At 41.0% G+C, this 18,930-nt stretch overlaps 1 protein-coding gene across 2 annotated transcripts in view; it reads right to left on the bottom strand.

The window, feature by feature from the left end:
• Window positions 1–6,980: 6,980 nt before the first annotated feature.
• The window catches only part of khk (ketohexokinase), a 58,086-nt gene continuing 46,136 nt past the window's right edge, over window positions 6,981–18,930 (bottom strand). For both annotated transcript variants that reach the window (XM_043686820.1, XM_043686819.1), the window contains exons 6-9: window positions 10,777–10,923; window positions 9,960–10,048; window positions 7,594–7,748; window positions 6,981–7,250 (exon numbers count right to left, since the gene is read on the bottom strand). In XM_043686820.1, the coding sequence (XP_043542755.1) occupies window positions 7,165–7,250; window positions 7,594–7,748; window positions 9,960–10,048; window positions 10,777–10,923 (477 nt within the window). In that variant the 3' untranslated portion in view covers window positions 6,981–7,164. The remainder of the gene's footprint in view (window positions 7,251–7,593; window positions 7,749–9,959; window positions 10,049–10,776; window positions 10,924–18,930) is intronic.

Consider the following 18,930-nt stretch of genomic DNA (forward strand, 5'->3'; position numbering starts at 1 on the left):
CCTAGGCAGGGGCTGTGTGTTGAGATAATGCCTGATATCTATAAAGACTTCACTTTTGTTTGTGATGTTTACTCAGAAAGAATGGGGGAGAAGGGAAAGAAGTTATAATTTTGAAAGATACAGTATCTAATCTGTTTCTAACAGTAAGAGATGAACATATTTGCACTCTTTCTGACCCTGTTACCAGACAGAATGGTAATAGATGGATAGAAATTTAGCATTCCCTTATGTAAGATCAGGTTGGATTGCCAAATTAACAGTAACAGTGGCAGTGATTGACAGAGTCAAAGTGTAGTGCTGGTAAAGCACAGTATGCCAGGCAGCATCTGAGGAGCAGGAGAATCAATGTTTTGGGCATCAGCCCTTCATCAGGAAAGGGCTTATGACTGATTGACAGAATATCAGTTCCAAGAATATAGTTTGTTCTTGGAACTATTTTGCAGGATCCAAGTTGGGAGTGACACCCCTTGTTGTGGAGAAGCCAAGGGAAGACCAAGGAACTGAGGAGTTAAAAGAAAAGGTATTTTCCCAGACTGTGTAGTAACAAGATCCATTATCATAAGTCACAGCACGAAGCAAAAACTAAAGAGAAAGACAAAGGAGTTGAGGTTCAGTTAGTAGACACCCTGTTTGATGTAATGGTGCAGGAAAAACCTGAACAGGCAGAGGGTCAGGCAGAAGTGTTTAGCCCTAAAAAGCTAATGGATCACAACAGAAAGACGAGACAATAAAAAACATATACACTGATGCATACTCAGAAATGGAGTCAGAATATATTCCTGAGGGCTATTATCTTAAAGATAGAATCCTAAGATGAAAATGGAGACCACAGCAGGTTAGTGCAGAGCAGAAATGGGCAGACGTGCACCAGATTGTGTTGCCAGTAAAATACAGACAGGAAGTGTTACAGGTAGCACATAATTTACCATTAGGAAGTCACCTAGGAAGACTCAGGCTAAGATACAAAGCATTTCTATTGGCCTCGAATGCACAAGGATGTAGTTAAATTTTGCCATCCGTGTCATACATGCCAAATGGAAGATAAGCCACAGGCAGTGATAAAACCAGCAGCTTTGTTACCAATTCCCACATTCAAAGAACCTTTCACAGTGACTGTGTAGGGCCCTATCCCAAAAACTAGAAGTGGGAACCAGTACTTGCTAACCATAATGGATTAGATTAGATTAGATTACTTACAGTGTGGAAACAGGCCCTTCGGCCCAACAAGTCCACACCACCCCTCCGAAGAGCAACCCACCCAGATCGATTCCCCTACATTTACCCCTTCACCTAACAGTATGAGCAATTTAGCATAGCCAATTCACCTAACCTGCATATTTTTGGACTGTGGGAGGAAACCGGAGAACCTGGAGGAAACCCACGCAGACACAGAGAATGTGCAAACTCCACACAAACAGTTGCCTGAGGCGGGAATTGAACCAGAGTCTCTGGCGCTGTGAGGCAGCAGTGCTAACCACTGTGCTACCGTGCCACCCGATGTGTTTACCAGATTTCAGGAGGCAATTCCATTACAAACTTTTGGATGTAGGTTTGCTCGCTGAGCTTGAAGGTTCATTTCCAAACGTTTCGTCACCCTGCGAGGTAACACCTTCAGTGGGCCTCAGGTGAAGCCCATTACCACCATTTTTGCCTTAATATTTTGTAGAGAAGTTAGTAGCTTTCTTCATCTGGTATGGGCTACCCAGAGAGATTCACTCAGACAAAGGATCTGATTTTATTACTAGGCAATTTAAGGAAGTCATGGATAGCTTAGGCATACATCACTTTAAACCAAGTGCATATCTTGCAAAGCTCAAGGAGCTTTGGAAAAGTGGCATCAGACCTTGAAGACGATGTTAAGAGTGTACTGTCAGGATTACCTGAATGATTGGGATATTGTTTGCTATTAAAGATGTCCCAAACAAATCTACTCAGTTTACTCCCTTTGAGTTATTATTCCGACATGAAGTGAGAAGAACTTTGAAATTAATTAAAGAAAAATTGAATGGACCAAAGTCAGAGATCTCACACTTGGATTATGTATCTGAGGTGAGGAAGAGATTAAATCATGTAGGTGAGTTAGGTCAACAACACCTGAAGAGGGCGTAGCATAAAATGAAGCATGTGGCAGATAAAAACTCTGAAATTCAGACGTTTTCCCGTGGGATAACCTCCTTGTGTTATTACCAATGGTAGGAGATCCCTTGAAAAAACAGGTTTAGTGGTCCCTATCAAATTGAGAAAAAGTTGAGTCAGGTAAACTATCTGGTTTAGATGCCAGACAGAAAAAACCTGTATCGGTTATGTCATGTGAATATGTTGAAACGTTATTATAATAGAGAAAGGAAACTGGAGAAACAAGTGTTAATTACTCGCCTGCAGAGTGAGGAATCAAATCCAGATGTTTTGACGTACCTCAAAACATGTTAAGCAATGAGGAAGTCCTTGAGGATAGGTTAGTGAACTATCCGTCTCAGGAGCAAAAGACCCAGTTGAAAGGTTTGTTGCAGCAGCATTAGGATATATGCAAGAATAAGGTGGGGAAGACTAATGCTATTGCGGATGGGATAGAAGTAGGGAATTCTGTTCCGATAAAATAATACCCCTACAGGCTTAAATCTTTCAAAGCCACACAGGTCCAGAAGGAAGTGAATGTGATGCTCAGCGAAGATATAATTGATTCAAGTCAGAGTAAGTGGAGTTTGCTGATTGTGTTAGTTCCCAAACTTGACAAGTTTTATGTACACTATTGGAAGGTCAATGCCATAACAAAATCAAGAGTCCTAGCCAACAACAAGTTTGGCGGACTGTATAGAGAAAGTTGGACAAGCCAGTTACATCACAAAGTTGGACTTACCTGCGTGGTTATTGGCAGCTACCTTTATCAGAAAAAGCGAAATAAGTTTGTGTTTGTAACCCAAAATGGACTATATCAATCCAAAGTGATGCCTTTTGGGATGAAGAACACACCCACCACATTCCAAAAACTCATGAGGTAGTGATCTTTAGTTAGTCATGGAAAGATCACATGGTTCAGTTGGCAGAGCTCTTTGAATGATTAAGAAAAACTGGTAATAAACTTAACGAAAACAGAATTTGCAAAGGCAGAGGTGACGTTCTTGGGACATAACATCGGTCAAGGAAGTTTGACCCTAAGGAACGCAAAGACAAAGGCCATTGAGGAATTACCACGACCAACCTCAAATAAAGCAGTGCTTCATGTTTTAGAATTAAGCGGATTCTACCAGAAGTTTGTTCCAAACTGTAGCAGCGTTGTGGCACCGCTTACAGTTTTACTGAAGAAGAACACAAAATTTCAGTGGACAAAACAATGCCATGAGGCATTTGACAATTTAAAAGCAGTATCAACCATTCCACCATTTTAGCTACACCAAAGTTTTTGAAACTTTGACAAGTTGCCAATTGGCTGTTCAATTCTATCATCATCTTCCTGTAGCAGTACAGCTCCAACTCCTATAATCGCTAGCATCGATTGCAACTTTAAAGAAACTCAACAGCCATCAGAGAAAATACTCTACCATCGAAAAGGAATTATTGAGTTTGGTATTGGCCTTACAACATTTAATGTTTAGGTGATGAGCAATGTGTCAGAGACAGTTGTGTAGATGTATCACAATTTTCTTACATTCTTGGAAAAATTTAAAGACAAGAATTTGCAACTAATGCTATTGCAGATGCGGTAGAAGTAGGGAATACTGTTCCAATAAAAAAAAAACACCCCTACAGGCAGATGCTGGAGATCAGAATCGAGAAAAGCACAACAGGTGAGGCAGCATCTGAGGAGAAGGAGAATCAATGTTTCAGGCACGAGCGCTTCCTCACAAATAAAACCTCTCTTGCACACTCTCAGAAAGGCTCTACATCCTTCCTGTAATGCAGAACTGAATACAATGCTCCAAATATGGCCTAACCAAATGAAGGACTAGTGCCCGAAAAGTCGATTTTCCTGCTCCTCAGATCTGCCTGACCTGCTGTGCTTTTCCACTCTTAATTCCCTCCGAACTTCTATAAAGCTGCATCTTCACTTCCTGACTCTTGTACTCAACACTTCGATCAATAAAGGCAAGCATGCCGTATGCTTTCCTTATCACCCTATCTATTTGTGTGGGCATTTTCAGGGAGCTATGGGCTAGGACGCCAAGATTCCTCTACCTCAACGCTATTAAGGATCCTGTCATTATACTTACCCTTAACATTTGATCTCTCCAAGTGCAAAACCTTGCTCTTGCCTGTATTAAATTCCATCTGAAATTTCTCATCCCATTTCAGCAACTGATTTATCTCCAGCTGTATCCTTTGACAACTTTTACATCATCCACAACTTCCCTGATCTTTGTGTCATCTATAAACTTACAAACCCACCCACCTGTGTTTTCAGCCAAATCATTTATATAACTACAAAGAGGTCTCAGTACGGATGCCCGTGGATTGCCAGTAGTCACATTTCCATCACTACCCTCTGTTGTCTATGGGCAAGCCAACTCTGAATTCAAAAGCCCAAGTCACCATGGATCCCATGCATCTTAATCTTGATGTACCTACCATGAGGAACCTTGTTGAAAGCTTTATTAAAATCCTGAGGGGCCTTAACCAGATGTAAATGGAAAATATGTTACCTCTACTCTTGACTGCCTTTGGGACATGCTTTTTAATTTGCATTCTAACTCCTGCTTTTAGAATCTCATCACCTTGATTACCTATCTCCTTGGCCACTGTATACAATTCAGCATAGACAATCCACTTTGCCTGCACAACTTTGGACTGTGGAGGAAACTGGCACACATGGAGGAAACCCACGCAGACTCGGGGAGAATATACAAGCTGCACATAGAAAGTCACCATAATACAAACCTGGCTCCCTGGCACTGTGAGGCAGCAATGCTAACTACTGAGCCACCATGCCACCCTTATTGCAACAAATTATTGCATTTTTAAACTTTTCCTAATTCTAATGAAAGATCATTGATTTGAAAATTTAGTTCTGTATCTCTCTCTGCAGATGCTGTTTAACCCATGTATTCCTTGCAGATTTTTACTTCAGATTTCCAATAACCCCAGTATTTTGCTTTTGACTTACCAAACTCACTTTACCAGCCTAATGTCTTGTACTGCTGTAGCACTCTGCCAAGAGACAAGTCCCAGTAGTAGTCACTGGGACCCCAAAACTTTGTTTATAATATCTCAACATGATCGATTAGCAATTCTGGCACCTGTGACAATTGAGCAAAAAGGCAGGTATAGCAGCATCTGTGGAGAGAATGTAAAGTTAATATTTTGACTCCACTGACTCTTCTTCAGAACTGGGAGAAGTTCTTTCTACTAAATAATCCCCAGTTCACAAATTTCACCAATATTCATTGTAAGCCTCCATCTTACTGAACTACAAGTTTTACAAATGATAAATTGTTGTCACACAACCATGCAATTAATTGGTCATCCATGTCTAAAATATCAACCTCATTTTTAAGAATCAAGTCATTCCATTGCAAAATTAGTCAAGATCAAATTTGTGGATTTACTCATTTTCATCTTTATTTATTTAACTTCTGAGTAGCCAGTTTGATAAGAACAGATGACTTCAGCACAATGATTACCAAAACTTTCTGTGACAGGGGCTTTCCATACCCCATGTTAGGGTCTGTTGTAGATTGATGTAATAGGTCAATAATTTCATTATTGCTGCAGCATGTGATTTCCAGGATTGTAGAAGGTATACTAGATTAACTATAATCTTACTTCTTTCAACATTTCCCATGTTCTCGTGTGAAGGGACGCATGTGAACAATCTATAGGGAATCTGATGGCCTAGTGATATTATCGCTGAAGTGTTAATCCAGAGACCCAGGTAATGTCGTGGACACATGGGTTAAAATCCAGCCGCGGAAGATGTTGGAATTTAAATTCAACAAAAATCTGGAATTAAGAGTCTAATGATGACTATGGAACCTTTGTCAATTGTCAGAAAAACCCATCTAGCTCACCAATGCCTTGTAGAGAAGGAAACTGTCATCCTTATCTGGTCTGGAGTACATGTGAATCCAGACCCACAACAATGAAGTTGACTCTTAACTGCCTTATGGGTTATTAGGGATGGATAATAATGTTGGCTTAGCCAGTCATGCCCATGTACTGTGAATGAATAAAAGAAAAGTAGGCTATTTTACCTCTTCAGCATGTTCCACAAATCAATGTGATCTCAGCTGATTTGAAACTTAATTCCATGCATCTGCTTTCTCTGAGACTTTTGTTGTCCAAAGGTATCAACGATCTCAGATTTAAATCTAGTCTTGATCTGCCACCAGTTTCCATTGAAGAAGAGTTTCAAATTTCTATAGTCCTTTGCATGTTGAATTAATATCATCCCTGATGGGTCTGACTCTATGCTCCCTAAAACTGGATGTTATATCCCAGAAAGTGAAGGATCAGATTGGAGGAAATCTTTACATGCTTTAAGAACCATTTATTTGTCAAGATACATATTACAAATATGCACCTCACAACTCAACGATTCAGTATGTTCTTACTTATTGGAGCACAAATGCATCCTCAGTCAATTCCCACCATTAATATGCAATTAACATCTGACTCTCCAAACAGTGAAATTAGCTTTTCTGTATTCCTGTTAATTGTTCTTCTTAATAAATTGAAAATTGAATAATTCTTTTTTTATTCACGTGATGAAGGCATCGCTGGCCCATCATTTCTTGCCCATCCCTAATTGCCCAGAGGGCAGTTAAGAGTTAACTACAATGCTGTCTGTCTGGAGTCACATGGTGGCAAGACCAGGTAAAGATGGCAGATTCCTTCCCTGAAGGACATTAGTGAACTAGATGAGTTTTTGTAACAATTCACAATGGATTCATGGTCGTCATTAGACTGTTAATTCCAGATTTTACTGAGTTCAAATTACACCATCTGCCATGGCAAGATTGAACCCAGGTCCCCAGATTATTACCTGGGTCTCTGGATTAACAGTCTATCGATAATGCCACTCGTCTATTCCTTCCCTGATTGTTTGTATTTATTTCAAAATCAAAGGAAATCATCAAAATCATTTTAATATATTTACAAAGTTGCAAGAATAACCAGATTCCTTAGTAGACCTTTCTTATTTCAATGATCTGTGAATATTCATTTCTCCAATCATACAATTCCATCATATCCTTGAATTCCACACTTTCTCCCTGCGATTTGACAACCGAATATCAATGATTCCTGAATACATTTGCCTGTAAGAAAATCATAGCAAAGTGTCAGGCTAAATTTTCATTCTTCATAGTGACTGACAAGTGCAGGATGTACAATTTAACTTACTTTGGTAGAATGTACGAGTACACTGTCACACTATCAATTGACAAGATTAAAAAAAAAGCACTGTGGGGTATACATTTTACAAAGCTATTAGTTATCTTGACAAACATTAGAGCAATGCAATTGCCAAGGCACACAAAGAGCAAGTTAAATGAAATACCTTTAGAGAAAGCTTTTCTTTTTAAGGTTGACTTAGCATCACCAAAATACAATTATAGCACATCCACCATAAGCTATCAAAGTCATCAAAGATAGACCTACCATTGTACAATGAAAATAGTACAGCTGCAATGAATGTATCTCCTGCTCCAAGGGTATCGACAAGTTTTTCAGGAGGAAAGGCGTTTGAATGAAAGACACCATCAGGACCCATTGCATCAGCTCCCTGCTCAGCCCAGGCACAGATTAAGTAGGCACTAAAGGTCAAAAAGACAATCAGATCAACAGGACATGATAGTGTAATTTTGGCTTTTCAATGGTCATTTCATTTACATTCGAGTAAGGGGAGTTATTAATGGAAGTTTAATCAGAATAATGGGCCGTGTCTGTGTCAAAAGCAAAGAGTTTGTTGTCAGAAAGGCTTAAAAATTCAGGCTACTAGAACCACAAAAATTCAATATATGCTCTTTGTTTCTGGAGAGGTGGAATTTAAATATAGAGAAGTTACTTTAAAACTGCATTAAATCTTGGTTAGATCACAGTGCTTTTTTTTTAATCTTGTCAATCTTGGTTAGATTACATACCATACAGTTCTGCTTCGTATATGATAGGAGATATAGAGATCCAAAGTGTTACCCAGGTGTCTTTGATGGTGGAACTGAGAAGAAAATAAGACTGGAGAGTTTTCAAATGGCAAGCTGATGAGTTTCTTTTTATTGCCACTTTTGCCACAGCTGACGTGGAAGCACCAATGCCCAGGCAGTGATGGAAAGTCTATGTGAATATTTAACTGCTCACTTTTGGGTGCTTCCAAGCAGTGGATGGACACCCCATTGAGGGTTATGCCCAGAGCTTGGGTGTGAGGAATTCTTGGTGGTGGCTGACCTAGGGATCAGAAGTCCTCCATTGCTTATATTCCCTGTCAGCATAAGTTCTGAGGTAGACCTATAGGCCAGCCCCTCCACAGGTTTGGCCTGGCAGCCATGTCCGCAAGTATTTTTTAAAAAATTGAATTCATCACCTGAAGACCTCTCCAGCTTGAAGCACCCCCACATTCTCCTGCCTGCCATAGCACTGCCCACCACTTTTGATTAGGCTAACTGCAGGACAAAGTTGAAGGCTTTTCCATCGGGCTGGATGACTAATCAAATTCAGGATGGCTATTTACTAGCTATGTCTGGTAAATTCATACAGGTGGTGGCCAGGGTATGCTTTTGGTCCCCAGCTCAGAAAATCTTCAAATGTGGTAAGATTTCATTCATAGAACCACAAATTTATTCCAGCACAGATGTAGCACATTCAGCCGTAATCTATGCTAACTGTTTGTTGTGCAATCTAGTCATTTCCATTTCTCTGAGAGAAAGTGTGGGCTGCAGATGCTGGAGATCAGAGCTGAAAATGTGTTGCTGGAAAAGCGCAGCAGGTCAGGCAGCATCCAAGGAACAGGAGAATTGACGTTTCAGGAAGAAGGGCTTATGCCCGAAACGTCGATTCTCCTGTTCCTTGGATGCTGCCTGACCAGCTGCGCTTTTCCAGCAACACATTTTCATTTCTATTTCTCTCCCCATTTTCATAACCTTGCAAATTCTTTTCCTTCAAATGCCAATTAATTTCCTTCCAAAACCCTTAAACACAGTAGGTTTGAGGTCATTCTACTCCTGCATCTCAAGTACAAAATGTTATGTAAATGGACACTAATTTTGTACTATGTGGAACAGTTGTTCCTTAACCATCTTACTCTTTTCTCAAAAAGAGAAAGTTGAGGGGAGAAGTTAACAAACATGGTGTTTTCACTTATGGGGAAGAGCAATATAATATAATCATTAAAAATTCAAAAGAAACCTTTCACCCGAAGAATGATAAGAATGTGGTATACTCCAACACAGGGACAAATGGAACAGAATGATGTTGACGCATTTGAGGGCAAGCTGGATAAACTGAAGGGAAAAGGGAATGAGTTACACCTGTACAGTTGGATGCAGGATCAAGCTGAGCCTAAATATTGATTTGGAATGGTTTGGCCTAATGGCGTGTTAATCTGTGTATATTCCACCTAATTTCGCATGTTTTACATCAGGCTCTACTAAGGCAAATTGCATGTTCACCCTGCTGCAGATGCTTGAATGTGGAGGCCAACTGCTTTGGCCTTGAAGACAGATGGCTGAATGGTACTAAAGCTCTAGTTACATCGAATGTTCATCTTTAAAATTCTATTTATGGTGATGGAATGAGACAAAAATGCCAGTGAATTCATAGAGAGAAAAAAAAATTGCTGGAAATCAGAAACAAAAATAGAAATTGCTGGAAAGATTCAGCAGATGTGGCTGTGGACAGAAAGCAGAATTGACATTTTGGATTCAGTGAATTGTTTTCAGAACAGACCTCCACAGATTCTGCTAGACCTGCTGAGTTTTTCCAGCAATTTCAGTTTTTGTTGCCCTTTAGTTTAGATCTCTGCTTGTACTTACCCTGGCTTTACTCGGTTGTAAAGTCCTTTTACAGCTTCTGATGCAGAATTAAACCCAAAATGTCTGGCAACGTCTTTGCTGATGAAAACCTAAGGCATGTATATACACAAGGCAAGCATTGTTTAGTCTGATTTTATTCCTTCTTCAAATTTATACTGAATGTTTGTTTCAGGTATAGCAAGATTTGTGTTATCTGGCAGCTCACAACCCAGATTGCTTCAGAACCAGAACCACTGATAACCTCCCAATGAAACAGTGAAAAATAGAAAATAGGAGCAGGGTAGGTCATTCATCCAATTGAGAGAAAGTGAGGGCTGCAGATGCTGGAGGTCAGAGCTGAAAATGTGTTCCTGGAAAAGCGCAGCAGGTTTCATTCAACCAATTGAGCCTACTTAATGCAAGTTCAATACAAAACCGCAAGAAGAAACCTAGTCAGCAAAATTTGCAGATTAATTGCTGGTTAATATCTTCTGAATGCATTTGATTCCTCCTATAGTTGTTTTCCTTTGCAAAAATCTATAGAAAGTAATGTATTAGGTACTGACAGACCTTTTGCTGACTTCAAGTTTCTGTACAAATCAGGTGTTCCCAGTCATGAGTGCACTAAGAGGCAAGCACGTGAAACATGGTTGCTTAGTTGCCCACCAAACAATAACCACGAGTGAAAAAAAAGTTTGTTCCATTGGCAATTTTGAGAGGTTGTACTGAAACATCATTAAACGAATACAGGTATACTTAAATGCCAATAAACAAGTTAGTTTAACATATTCATTTCATATGACAGCCTATTCTTTAACATTTCTAAAGTAAAACATACGAAGTCTCCGTGCCCAAAGAGTTGGTAAAGTTCTTCTCTTGTTTTCTCAATCTCCACAGAGGTGGTAATTCGCAGCTCTGCTGACACAGTGACATTGTACTGTTCAACTTGCTGTATCATAGCAACTTGCTCAGATGCATTTCGGCCCTAGACATCAATAACAATGATTTAAAAAATGCGATTATTGTCAACATTTTTGTAATTTTTTAAAAAAAGAGCATACTGACACACAAAGATATAAGATACAAGTAATTCCTTAAGAGTTTTGATGAGAGGAAAGGAACAGGTTATAGAATCATAAAGTAATACAGCATGGAACATGCACTTCAACCCAAACTAGTCCATGCTGGCCATGGTGCTCACTCAGCTTATTCCAATTGCCTGCATTTGGTCCATTTCCTTCTAAACCCTAACCAACCATGTATCTATTCAAAAGGTTTTTAAATGTTGCTATTGTACCTGCCTCTGGCAGTCCATTCCATATACACACCACTCTCTGTATGAAGAAGATGCCCCTCAAATCCTTCTTAAATCATTCCCCTTTCACTTTAACCTATGCCCTCTAGTTTTCAATTCACCATCCCTGGGAAAAAGACTATATGCATTGATCTGGTCTATGCCTCTCATAATTTTATACACCTCGATAAGGTCACCCCTCATTCCAAGGAATAAAATCCTATCTGACCAGCCTTTCCCTATAACTCAGGCTGACAAGGTAATATCCTTGTAAATCTTCTTCGCACTCTTTCCAGTTCAACTATGTCTTTCCTATAGCAGGGTGACCAAAACTGTACACAATACTTCCAAGTGCAGTCTCACCACGACCCATATAACTGTAACGTAACCTCCCAACTCCTACACCCAATGCCTCAACCAAAGAAGGCCAGCATGCTAAATGCTTTCTTTACCAGCCGGTCTACCTGTGATGCATCTTTCGTCGGGCCCTCTGTTCCACAACACTTACAATCAGAACCTTACCATTTACTGTCTAAGTTCTACCTTGGTTTGACTTTTCAAAGTACAACACCTCACATTTATCTGCATTTGCCAATCCTCAGTCTAACTGATCAAGATGTCGCTGTAAGTTTTGCTAACCTTCCTCACCATCAACGATATCTCCTAATTTTGTATCATCCACAAACTTACTAATCATGCCTTGTACATTCACATCCAGATTATTTAAATACAATTTAAATTGTACATCCAGAAATAACAATTAACAAAGATCCTAGCGCCCATCCCTGTGGCACACCACTAGTCACAGTTCTCCAGTCTGAGAAACAACCTTCAACCATCACCCTCTGCTTCCTACCATTGAGCCAATTTTGAATCTAATTAGTTAGCTCGCCCTGGATCCCATGTGACCTAACCATCATGATTAGCCTGCCATGCAGGAACTTGTCAAAGGCTATATGTCTGTCTTTTTACTACTAGAGCTCTGTAGCCCCAGTAAAGATGGAAGATGTAGAAACAGAAAGAACTGAGGCTGGGGAAAGGCGTTATATGTTTTCATTGATAGATTGCAACTTGCCAACAAACTTCTTAAATCATTCCCCTATTAAATCATAAATTCAGTAAAATTAGTTTGTTGGCAAACAGAACAGCCAGAATTTGTGAAATAAATTATGACGTGACACAGTATATTTGAAGATGGCCGGCAACTTGTGGCAAGGTAGAGATACTCAAGACTGAATGTAACCACATTTGGCTAAGCCACATTTTAGATTAGATTTCACAGTGTGGAAACAGGCCCTTCGGCCCAACCAGTCCACACCGACTCCCCAAAGAGACCCCCGTGACTAATGCACCTAACACTATGGTCAATTTAACATGGCCAACTCACCTGACCTGCACATCTTGGGAGGAAACCGGAACAAGCCCACTCAGACACGATGAGAATGTGCAAACTCCACACAGGCAGTCACTCAAGGCTGGAATTGAACCTGGGACCCTGGTGCTGTGAAAGGCACTCTGCCTGTATTCCTGATGAAGGGCTTTTGCTCAAAACGTCGATTTTACTGCTCCTCAGATGCTGCCTGAACTGCTGTGCTTTTCCAGCACCACTAATCCAGACCCTGGTGCTGTGAGGCAGCAGTGCTAACCACTGTATCACTGAGCCACCCACAGATTTCTATCAAGTTTCATGGAGGGTTTCTAATCCATATCAAACATTTTAGTGCTCTTGCCCCAGACCTGGCTCATCAACTACCTATCATGTCCCAATGGCACCCCTCTTGTCCATTCTGTGTGGGTTCTAGCAATTCTTATAGCCCGCACAATGACTACTGCTGGGATATCCTGGAATAGACCATCATAATTGGCATCTGCTCCATCTTTAAAAGGCTATTGCACACCCAGACATCAGAGATGCCCTGCATGATTTGTAATATTTGCTCGAGACATAGCAGAGATGGGGAAATTGGCACCCTATTTTGCAGACAGGGAGCTGGAAGTCCTTAAGAACAGAACGGTATAGATGGGTACACCACTACCATCAGAGCTGCAGAGGAGGCCATTACACCAGATATTGCCTGCTTGGTCTAAGGTTTCAAACCAGGTCTGAGGAAGGGCCTGTGCCCGAAACGTCGAATCTCCTGTTCCTTGGATGCTGCCTGACCTGCTGTGCTGTTCCAGCAATAAAGTTTCAACTTCAAACCAGGTCTGTGTGGTCTCAGCCATATTTAGGTAAGCCCCGTGGATGAAGAAGGTCAATAAACATCCCCACTTTGCCAGGAAAAGTTACCACTATCTTTTCTATGCTACCTTACACTGACTCTATTTGAGTTAAAAAGCTTCTGGCTCTTAATTCCTGATGAAGAAACATCAACTCTCCTGCTCCTCGAATGCTGCCTGACAGGCTGTGCTTCTCCAGTACCACAACGTTCGATTCACTTTCTCCTCTATTAATTGTCTCTGTTCATGATAGATATTAGTTAAAGAAAATTTCACAAATGGACAATAGATTTGCAGAATCTGGAATGTACTAATCCAAAATCAAAGATGCAGAATCATAAATTATTTCCTGGTGATATTACGGAAAGCTGTATGATCAGCAGTGCTACTATTAAGTACATTATCTGCTTTTACTGGCAAAAATGACTTTATGAAATGTTAAGCTTCGGAACTATGAATTCTTATTATTGATGCACATAAAAATAATGTATCCTCAATGAAACAAATTCAATTTATCTTGTGCACAGATAAATAAAAGCTACAAATAATAAAGTTTTAAAAATATGAGGTGATGGGAAAATTGAGGAAACATTTTCCATTCATCCTGCTATTAATCATTTCCAAAGAAGAACGATCACCAGGAATTCTTTAATCGCTAAGCCTTTCGAATCATCTCATTAGGAGAAAAATTACTCTCATTTTGGTTAAGCGTTCATTTAATGGCTGAATTTTACCACTCTGTGTCAATTTCAGGGAGTTTCGTGGAGGGTTTCTCCTATGCAATTCTCTGCTGTTCACCTCATTATGTATGCACCATGTCTCCACTGGCTAAGCTCTTGTGCTCACCAGCAATGTCAGTACTTCTCTTCCATAACAGCACAATAAATATACTCTTAATATGACCAAACTTCTACACATCTATTTTATAACTCATTTTCTCTCTTGCCAGCTGCAGGCACTAGTGGCATCTGTATGGTCTCTTTGAAGACAGCTGCCCCACAAGACATCATCTTCCCCTCCATTTCTGAGGAAGAAGCTATAGATCCCCCAAAGAAAATGCTAGTTAAGTTGTCTCCTGCATCTTCCAACAGTTCAGATAGTAATATATTGGGAGGTACTTTACTGAGATTAGACTTAGGAATAGCTTGTGGTGAGCAGATTACGAGTAGATGCCTGCGGCTAGCTGAAGGGGAAATGCCAAAAGTCACTAATATTCAGAGGGCTGCCAGAGCTCAGTGGGAGAAATAGTAACTTCATTCACATGCACAGGTAGGCACAGGAGCAGCAGGCAGGACTGTCCAGACACACTTGGGAAATGGGATTGAAGGTTGTGTGTGTCTCAGTCTTAGCAGAGAGGTTAGTGGCTCCATGGAGACCGTGGTCCAGCACACTCAGTACTGAATATATGTACAGATACATGCTCCATCACTCAGTCACTGGTGCTCACCTTCTGAGGGCACATAAGTGATATGGGTGAAAGTTGATTGTAAATATATCATCATATTTTTAAATATATGTTCACTTTTCATCATCAGGTCTGTGAGCGAATGTCATTGTAGCTGTCTTTTCATAGTGCCCATATGAGCATGAACTTTAGTTGGGATTGGATGGAGACCATGATGGCTTATGTTATGCAGGCTTCAATCACTTTCTAACTTTAACTTTTATTAAACTAAAGGAAAACCTTAGAAAGATTGAAGTGTTATGTTACATTTGCAGTTAAACTTAAACAAGAAACCTCAGCAGTATCAAAGCATTTGCAGTTAGTGAAAGATAACCTTTCACAAATCAGTCCTGCCTCACTTGCCTTGGCCTCAGATGCTGTACAAGGATGCTCAAGGTGCTTCCTTCTGAAGAACATCTTCATTGCCCTGCTGTGGATACAATGGATCCTCATTTTTCATCATTATCTCATTCTGTTAGCCAAATGTCCAAGCAAAGAATACAAGGATTAAGTGGTATCCTCAATCTGTACTGTACTGCAACAAGCCCCCAGATAAGACTTAAGAACCTCATGTGGAGGGGACATTGTTGACCTCATTGGAAGAAAGTGTTATATTACATATACAGCAGGTGATGGAGAATATTTTACAAGGTCTATCCAGGTTGCTATTTATTTGAATGACATGCTAATATTCAGGAAAATGAATAAGGAGCACTTAGAGAACTTGGGCATCGTCCTTAGAAGTTTCTCCAAGGCAAGCATATGCCTTAGAAGTGATCTACTTGGGCTACAGGCCGACAAGACTGGTTTGTACCTGTTGAAAAATAAAACAAGGGCAATCAAAGATGCTACAGCTTCCATGTCTGTACCAGAGCTTAGGTCTTTCCTTGGACTGCTAAATTGTTAATTAAAGTTCATACGCAACCTGACCTACATCTAGGCACCCTTACAGCTGCTATTGAAAATGGTTCAACCTTGGAAATGGTCATGTCATGAAGACTTTAGGAAAGTGAAGACGCAGCTATCACCGTCTAAGTTGTTAGCACACTGAATCCAAGTGAGATCTGGTGCCGATATGCAATGCCTCCCCATAGGAAAGTCCTGTACAGTTGGCTCACAAATGGCCCAATGGAGCGGAGTGTCCAATAGCTTTTGCTTCCTGGACTTTGGCTGATGCAGAGCACAAATATGTCAGATAGAGAAGGAACGTTCAACCGTCATCTTTGGTGAGAGAAAGTTCCAGCCATACCTTTACGGACATAAATTTGTAATAGTAACAGAACACAACCCCCAGATAGGCCCACTCAAAGAGGACAAGGTTGTGTCACCCATAGCTTCAGGTCAAAATCAATGGTGGGCTCTCTTTCTAAATGTGTACAATTACAAGGTGGCACACTGTCTAGGAGGCTAAGTAGAGCCACCACCAACTGGCAGATACACCAATGGTGGTGCTGCTACTGCAAGTGTCCATTCTGGTATTAAACTTTAGACACTCTTCCTTAGTCTGCCAATACCAGACTGTTGACACAAAAAAGATCCGATTATGGCCAAATCAAAGTAGCTGATTGTAATCTGGGAAACAAAAGTGCCACCACAATCAGAATTAAAATCTTTCTGGACCTAAAGATACCAGAAAATCATGGAGGATGACATTTTATTATGGGGAACAAAGAAATTGGCTGAACTCCACTAGGCTCATCCAAGAATATTCAAAATGAAGATGTTGGTGAAAAGTTATGTCTAATGGTCAGAATTGGATGCAGACATAGCTGCATTGGTAGACTGTGCCCAGAGGGCCAACAACGACAAAAATTACCAGTGGCAATAACCCCCACATTGGCTGGACAAACACTGGACTTGGTTACGTGTCGAAATGCCGATTATGCTGACTCATTGATGGGCTCAACATTCTTAGACATTATGAATGTTCTTAGTCAAAGTAGTTGTACATGCATAGAGTTAATTTGTTAAACACTGGGATGATGATAGAAAAGCTGCGAGCATCTTTTGCTCTCGCAAGTGTTAGTCAGAGACGACTGGCCATCATTTACCAGCTGGAAAGTCAAGTATTTCCTAAAGTCGAATGGCAATCAGCATGTAAGAATAGCTCCATACCATCCATAATCTAATGGTCTGGCAGAAAAAGCAATCCAAACTTTGAAGGGGCATGCTTAAAGAAACAGCTTATAGCTACACTCAATGTCAAAATGTCCCAGTTGCTATTTGATCATCAGACCACTCATCATGCAACTACTGAGATAGCTCCAGCAGTGTTTTTAATGGAGAGAAGACACAGCACCAGGTTAAGTCTGATCTTCCGGGACTTGAGGGAGATGTTGAAATGACATCAGAAATGCCAATGCCAGACACAAGAATCCTCTAAATGAGCGGCAAATGGGACAAAATTTGATGCCAAAACCATGGAAATGGCTCAGCATCAGTAAGAGGTATAATCGACACCAGATCCAGTCCCTTGACTTACATTATTCGGGTAGCTGAGGCAGTCCTGAACAAGCACATGCACCACATGAATGCTGCAAACTTGCAAACTATCAGGGACAAAGCATATCCGCCTGTCAAAACAGTGGGAAAGGCTGTCAAAACCCATGGGACGTACCCCTCTATCTAGCGTCGAAGAACCTCAGAGCCTGAGATGGACACAGTAGATGTTGCTGACTCGACACCTTTACCAACTGAAGAGGATGAATTTCCCCTGGGTCACTCCAGATGCAAGAAGTGGGCTACGGTTCAGTACGTGAGACTTGGTCTGAGGCTGAGCTGGAGGAATTGGAATTCGTGCGAAAATGCCGAAGAACAGGCTACAAGAAAAAGAGCAGACCATCGTCCTCTGACTTAGTGGAGGAAAGATATAAGGATTGTAATGAGTTCAGCCAGGTGGACTTCATAGAATATGAATTCCCTAATTGTGGCTGTTAGCGTGGTCAAATCAGGGAGCCCTAGTTGACAGGTGTGTTGAAGGTTCTGTTCACTCTGAGAGCTGGCTCTGAGGAAGCTGGATTCATGTCAAGTACTAAGTGACTTAGTGATAACATACTGGCCTCTGTGGAATTACTTCAAACCCCAAAATCCCAACTGAGAGCAAAGCTAAAAGCCCGGGTCTTTATGAAACTGTCTCCAACCACTCATACTTCTTTTGTCTGATAAAAACAAAACACACAGGGAGCTCAAAGATGTTTAGCCACTGCTTCAGAAGTAGACATTCAGCCACCAGTATGGCAAGACCTCTCTGAAAGAGACTTAAAGGCATAGGACCATCACTCTGAAGACTGCTCCCCATAGTATTTGGGAAATGGCCTTTGCTTGAAATAGAACATAGAACATAGAAGAATACAGCGCAGTACAGGCCGTTTGGCCCTCGATGTTGCGCCGATCCAAGCCCACCTAACCTACACTAGACCACTATCCTCCATATGCCTATCCAATGCCCGCTTAAATGCCCATAAAGAGGGAGTGTCCACCACTGCTACTGGCAGGGCATTCAATGAACTCACGACTCGCTGAGTAAAGAACCTACCCCTAACATCTGTCCTATACCTACCACCCCTTAATTTAAAGCTATGCCCCCTCGTAATAGCTGACTCCATACGTAGAAAAAGGTTCTCACGGTCAACCCTATCTAAACCCCTAATCATCAAGTCACCCCTAAACCTTCTTTTCTCCAATGAAAACAACCCCAAGTGCCTCAACCTTTCCTCATACGATCTTCCTACCATACCAGGCAACATCCCGGTAAACCTCCTCTGCACCCGTTCCAGTACCTCCACATCCTTCCTATAGTATGGAGACCAAAACTGCACACAATACTCCAGATGCGGCAGCACCAGAGTCTTATACAACTGCAACATGACCTAAGGGCTCCGGAACTCAATTCCTCTACCAATAAAAGCCAGTAATCCATATGCCTTCTTCACCGCACTATTTACCTGGGTGGCAACTTTCAGAGATCTGTGTACATGGACACCAAGATCCCTCTGCTCATCCACACTACCAAGTATCCGACCATTAGCCCAGTAACC

The sequence above is a fragment of the Chiloscyllium plagiosum genome, unplaced genomic scaffold (genome assembly GCF_004010195.1).
Source record: "Chiloscyllium plagiosum isolate BGI_BamShark_2017 unplaced genomic scaffold, ASM401019v2 scaf_14347, whole genome shotgun sequence".
NCBI lineage: Eukaryota > Metazoa > Chordata > Chondrichthyes > Orectolobiformes > Hemiscylliidae > Chiloscyllium > Chiloscyllium plagiosum.